Raw genomic sequence first — 5,831 nt, forward strand, 5'->3', positions numbered from 1 at the left:
AAAAAAAAAAAAAAAAAAAGTTTGAGGCTATATGTAGTTCAGTGCAAAGGCCCTGGTTTCTTTTTTCCTTTTAATTTAAAAAATTTTTATTTATTCATTTATTTATTTTGAGACAGGGTCTTGTTTTGTAATTCAGGTTGGTCTTGAATTGACTATGTAGCCCAGGCTGGCCTCAAACTCTCGGTGACTCTCCTGAGCGCTGGGATTACAGGTGTGCACCACCATGCCTGCCTGGTTTCATTCACCAGTCATGAGAAAGGGGAGGCCCCGGAGGAGGCACAGAGGAAGGGAGGGAGGGAGGAAAGGGGGAGAAAAGAGACTCTGATAGAGCTAATGCCAGGGGGCTGCTGGCACCCAGGGGGAGGTTAAATCACCTGCTTTTTCTCTATAGATGAAGCCATGGATCCATTTAGCCAAAAAAGTGTGTGAGGCAGGCTGAGATGTCCCTGACTCTTCCTTCTGTACTGAGCTCAGCTAGGGAGGGAAGAGATGGCTGGTGGCAAGCAGGAAACAGAAGGTTGGGAGAGGTCTTGGTTCTAGGGCAGCCATCAGGCTGCAAGGTTATCTGGTCCTCCCAACCTGAGCTGCCTCCTCCGCTTTCCAGGGAGCTCTGGGGGGTGCAGGGAGAGTCAGAAGGAAGCCTCAGAGTGGCCCAAGCCCGGCCAGCTAGCAACCCCACTTGGGACAGGGGCAGAGCTGAGTCCCCACAGCACCAAAGGGAGGGGACCCAGCCGGGAGCTTGGAGGCTGAGGTCAGCACCGCCCCGCTCCCTCCCGAGGGTCCCTTAGGATCACCCCACCCACCGGCCCCAGCTCTTCTGAGGTAACCACCAGGCTTCTGTCCCTGCAGTGCAGCCCTCCACGCCCAGATGCCAGAGTAGCTGCTTCTGGGCACAGTGATGGAGAAGTGGCCCAGCAGGTGAGAGGAGGGGCTGCCCGGAAGTCTGGGTGGATGGCAAGGGCCAGGCCCTTCTGCCTGCGGAGAACCAGGACGTGAGGAGCCCGAGGGGTCACACAACACCTCCAGCAGGCTTTTACGGCCCCTCCTTTGCCTTGCAGGCCCTGGCTGTGTCTGGTGCTGCTTCTGTCTCTCCCTCAGCGCTGCCTGGACCAGGAGGTGAGCCTGGGTCCCCTCCGCTTCTCTACCCCTCACCCACCTCTCCCGCAGCCTCTGCTGAGCCCGGCCCCATCCACACGCTGGGCCCTCCCGCCCTCCCCTGCAGCCCTAACTGCTGGAGAGATCGCACAGACAGCGAGCTCTAGCTCCGCTCCAGCGTGGCTGCTTTGCGCCGTCCCTCCCATCTTCTATTTCGGTCCGCCCTCTCTTTCCATGTAGGTCTTGTCTGGAATTGCTCTTCAGACACCCCCAGAGGAGGGCTGGGTCCCTGAGGGAGTCTGGGGACCTTGGGACCAGTGGGGCCCTTGCTCCCAGCCCTGCGGGGTGGGGGTGCAGCGCAGAAGCCGGATGTGTCGACTGCCCCCAGGCCTGGCCCTGCCTCCCAGGCCCCCGCGACACCCAGAAGCCCCCCGCCCCCAGGGTCAGAGCCCCAGACCTCAGTCTTCCCGAGACGGGACGCAGCCTCGGGGGAGGGGCAGCCCACTGCGGGGTCCTGCTTCTCCAGTGGGGAGAGAGGAGCCCCAGGAGGCCCGCAGGTGAGGCTCAGGGGAATGGGCTTGGGGAAGGGAAGGGGAGTGGAGGGCCTGGTCTGACCCTGGGTGCCAGGAGAAGGGCCAGGGATGGGCAGCGCTGTGACCTCACAACCGCCACACCTCCTAGGTCCTGGGTTCGAGAGCCCATCAAGCCTGGCATGTTCGGTTACGGGAGGGTGCCTTTTGCCTTGCCGCTGCACCGGAGCCGCAGGCACCCCGGGGTCTCACCTGGACCTGAGCCCTCCCTGGCCTCTGCTTCCGGGGACAGGCCCCTTCCCTCCCTGACACCGGGAGCAGAGCTGCTCAGCCCCCCAACTCAGCTCCTGCCTACAGAAACCGCTGCCCACACCTCACCACCCCCCAAAACTGCTCAGACAGAGGTGTCCCCCGGAACCAGTCCTGTCCCTGCACAGCCCCACCTGGGAGCCCAGGCCATTGCTGCGGTGCCCGCCTTTCATTCCTCTTCCTCCAGAGAAAGTGGCTCCTTCCTCAGGTCCCCTCAGCTAAGAAAGCCTAACTCCCAGCATCTGGCCAGTCCCCAGGTAGCAGGCAGACGCCCTGACCCTTTGCCTTCTGTCCCTCGGGGCCGAGGCCAGCAGAGCTGGGGGCACTGGCGTCCTGGGGGGAGTCCTCGCGGGTCCTCGGAGCCTCATCACCACCTGGATGGCTGGCTGCCTCTGCTGCGGGCTGAGCCCCAGCCCAGATCCCGCTGGAGCCTCTATGCCCCCAGTGACCCTGTGCCGAGATGTCCTCGGGAGAGCGAGCAGCTTCGAGCCTGCAGCCAGGCAGTGAGTTCTCCGCTGGGCACCCGGAAGCTAAGTCTGGGTCCTTGCTTGTCTGACCCGGACCCCACCCCCGAGTCCAACTTCCTCCCCAGCCCTGACGTCTCGGTTTCCCTCACCCAGCCCTGCCCCCCTGAGCAGCCGGACCCCCGGGCCCTGCAGTGCGCAGCCTTGGACTCCCAGGAGTTCATGGGCCAGCTGTACCAGTGGGAGCCCTTCACGGAAGGTGAGCTGTCACCCTGTCCGGGCAGGGGTGGCCTGGGACTGGGCACGATGGGGACAGGGGGCACCGGGAAGCTTTTCAGCCCCTCCTGCCTGCCTCTTTCTCCTGTGTCTCCTGTCTTACGAAGTCACCGGGTCAAAGTGACAATGTGGGCCTGGAAGGGGAGAGGCTTCGGGACAGGCCAGCAGCTGTCAGACTGTGATGATGGCAGCAGAGGGGTCAGGCTTGGAGAGGGAGGGGTCCAGAGGTGCCCTTTGGCTGACCCCCATCCTGTGAGATGGGGTGTTTGTGACGTGTGAGATCCCACCCAGTGCTTACAGCAGGTGGACTAAGCCATTGGATCTGGGTGGCCCAAGACCCCGCAGTTGTTTCCAAGTAACCATCCACTTGACTGTAGGCTTATGACAACTTGACACTAAAACCCTCAGGCGGTCTGTACCCACATAATCCTAGGTGTCAGAAGCCCCCTGGATGGCTGGGCACGGCGCTACTTACCTCTAGTCCATCTGCTAGGAGCCTGAGGCGGGTGGGTCACTTGAACCCTTGATTTTGGGGTCAGCCTGGCAACTTAGGGAAACCCCATCTCAAAAAACAAAACAATTGGGGCTGGGGATTTAGCTCAGGGGTGCCACTGCCTGTCTCACAAGCACAAGGACCTGAGTTCGATCCCTGGTACCCCCCAAAAAAAACCAACTGCCCAGTATGGTGGTGCAGGTAGAGGCAGGAGGATTGCAAGTTTGAGCCCAGCCTGGGCAACTTTGTGAGACCCTGTCCCACAGTTTATTTATTTTGGTACCAGGGAGTGAACTCGGGTCCTATGTGCTTACAAGGCAAGCAGCGGCACCCCTGAGCTAAATTCCCAGACCTCCACAATTTAGTTTTAAAATTAAATTTTAAAAGGGATAAGGATGATGTAGCTCCATGCATAGAACCCAGGTTCAACCCCCAGTACTGCAAACAAAGGCAAACCTTGATAGTGCCAGTGGCTTCTACTGTTCTGACCAGCCTTTCTGCACGTGGATCCTCTGGTTCCCTTCATCTGAGGCAACCTGGCAACCTGCGGTTGACCTAGAGACAATAAGAGCAAAGCTGGAAGGGCTCTGGGCCTCTCCCCATCGTGTCCTGCCGGCTCAGTACCTTCTACCTTGTCTCTTCTTAGTTCAGGGCTCCCGGCGCTGTGAGCTGAACTGCCGTCCTCGTGGCTTCCGCTTCTATGTCCGTCACACTGAAAAGGTCCAGGATGGGACTCCGTGTCAGCCTGGAGCCCTGGACATCTGCGTGTCCGGACGCTGCCTGGTGAGGGAGGGCAGAGTACACGTGCACACGCACACGCACAGGGGGTTCCACACAGCACAACAGCGAGCCACCAGACCGAGCACCCAGGGCGGTCCCGCCTGGCCTGCCAGCCCAGCTGGGCAGAGCCACAGGTGAATGTGGGAGGGTCCACCAGGCACACCATGGGTCCCAAGCCCTGGCCGGGGTGCTGGGCCCACGGAGAAGCACAGTCCCACTCGGAGCAGGGAGCAGGGTGCAGATCGTGAGCAGAGGGTGCTGTGTGGCTGGAGGGCTGGGTGGTGGCATTCGTGTGGCCCCCACCTCATCTCCCTCTCCCCAGAGCCCTGGCTGTGACGGGATCCTTGGCTCTGGCAGGCGTCCAGATGGCTGTGGCGTTTGTGGGGGTGATGAGTCTACCTGTCACCTCATTTCGGGGAACCTCACTGACCGGGGCGGCCCCCTGGGTTACCAGAAGATCCTGCAGATTCCGACTGGAGCCTCCCGACTCCAGATCGCCCAGCTCGGGCCCAGTGCCAACTACCTGGGTGAGCACCAGGCCCTCGAGGCCCATCCCGTTCCCAGTCTCTGTGTTCCGCCCTCACCACTGTTCATCGTGCCAAATAAGCCGGACAGGGAGACGTGAGGAAGCTGAGAGGGCTGGGGGTGTCCCAGGCTCAGGGGGCGTGGTGGGAGGGAGACAGAAGGACTGACCTGGCATTTGGGAATCTCTTCCAGCCCTCCGAGGCCCCGGAGGCCGCTCCATCATCAATGGGAACTGGGCCGTGGATCCCCCAGGCTCCTACGAGGGCAGCGGCACTGTCTTCCTGTACAGCCGTCCCCCTCGGGAGGAGGGCAGGGGGGAGAGCCTGGCAGCCACAGGCCCCACCATTCATCCTGTGGACGTCTATGTGAGCTGGGCGTGCAGAGGGAGGCTGAGGCGGGAGGAGGCTGCAGACCAACTCTGGTCACCCTCAGCGTCTGTTCCCTTCCCTTGTCCCCAGATGATCTTTCAGGAGGACAGCCCAGGGGTTTCTTACCAGTACGTCATCTCCTCACCTCCTCCAGTCCCCCAGAACCCCACTTCAGAGCCCCCTGTTCCCCGGCTGCAGCCTGGTAAGGCTCGTCGTCAGGGCGGAGGGAGAGGTGTAGAGGTGCTGGGGTGGCAGGGGCATCTGATCTGTCCCCTCCACTCGCGCGCAGAGATGCTGAGGGCAGGGTCCCGCCCAGCCCGGACCCCAGGCACGCTGCAGCGTCAGGTGCGGATCCCCCAGATGCCTGCCCCGACCCACCCCAGGGCCCCCCTGGGGTCTCCAGCTGGATATTGGAAGCGAGTAGGATACTCCGAGTGTTCGGCATCCTGTGGAAAAGGTGACGCTTCACACCTGTATTCCCGGGGCCGCAGCCGGAACCCCAACTGACACCACGACCGGACTCCGTGCTCTGGGTCTTGGGCCCACCGATGACTGGATCTGGGACCCCATGGAGAGGGCTCTGAGCCATCCCGGTGCCCTGACTGCTTTCTCGTCCTCTTCAGGCGTCTGGCGCCCCGTTTTCCTCTGCATTTCTCGTGAGTCAGGAGAGGAAGTGGACGAACACATCTGTGCCATGGGTGCCAGGCCCCCAGCCTCCCCTGAGCCGTGCCACGGCCCACCATGCCCTCCACAGTGAGTGTGGCCCACAGGGAGGGCTAGGACGCCAGCAACCCCAAAACTGCCCCGACCTGTCCCTCCCATACCATATCCCGCCTCAGCACGCCTGGCCCAGGGAGTCGGGGCTGACAGCCCACGGACAGCAGAGACACCCAGGCAGCCTGCACCCCACGGGCCGCCCGCGTCTCACGGGTCCCCACCTCCTTCCTGCCCTGCCCACGCCCGCAGCTGGGAGGCCGGCGAGTGGACGTCG

The 5,831-nt window shown here is 62.0% G+C and overlaps 1 protein-coding gene across 1 annotated transcript in view; it reads left to right on the plus strand.

Moving 5' to 3' along the window:
- The window catches only part of Adamtsl4 (ADAMTS like 4), a 26,843-nt gene that overhangs the window by 18,789 nt on the left and 2,223 nt on the right, over positions 1 to 5,831 (plus strand). The window contains exons 3-14 of the mRNA XM_033758079.1: positions 850 to 918; positions 1,059 to 1,116; positions 1,336 to 1,652; positions 1,777 to 2,437; positions 2,555 to 2,657; positions 3,814 to 3,950; positions 4,270 to 4,474; positions 4,665 to 4,837; positions 4,931 to 5,042; positions 5,130 to 5,297; positions 5,464 to 5,593; positions 5,807 to 5,830. Coding sequence (XP_033613970.1) covers positions 899 to 918; positions 1,059 to 1,116; positions 1,336 to 1,652; positions 1,777 to 2,437; positions 2,555 to 2,657; positions 3,814 to 3,950; positions 4,270 to 4,474; positions 4,665 to 4,837; positions 4,931 to 5,042; positions 5,130 to 5,297; positions 5,464 to 5,593; positions 5,807 to 5,830 — 2,108 coding nt within the window. The 5' untranslated portion in view covers positions 850 to 898. The remainder of the gene's footprint in view (positions 1 to 849; positions 919 to 1,058; positions 1,117 to 1,335; positions 1,653 to 1,776; positions 2,438 to 2,554; positions 2,658 to 3,813; positions 3,951 to 4,269; positions 4,475 to 4,664; positions 4,838 to 4,930; positions 5,043 to 5,129; positions 5,298 to 5,463; positions 5,594 to 5,806; position 5,831) is intronic.

This window comes from Fukomys damarensis, unplaced genomic scaffold, assembly GCF_012274545.1.
Source record: "Fukomys damarensis isolate Sample0158 unplaced genomic scaffold, DMR_v1.0_HiC HiC_scaffold_33, whole genome shotgun sequence".
Taxonomy (NCBI): domain Eukaryota; kingdom Metazoa; phylum Chordata; class Mammalia; order Rodentia; family Bathyergidae; genus Fukomys; species Fukomys damarensis.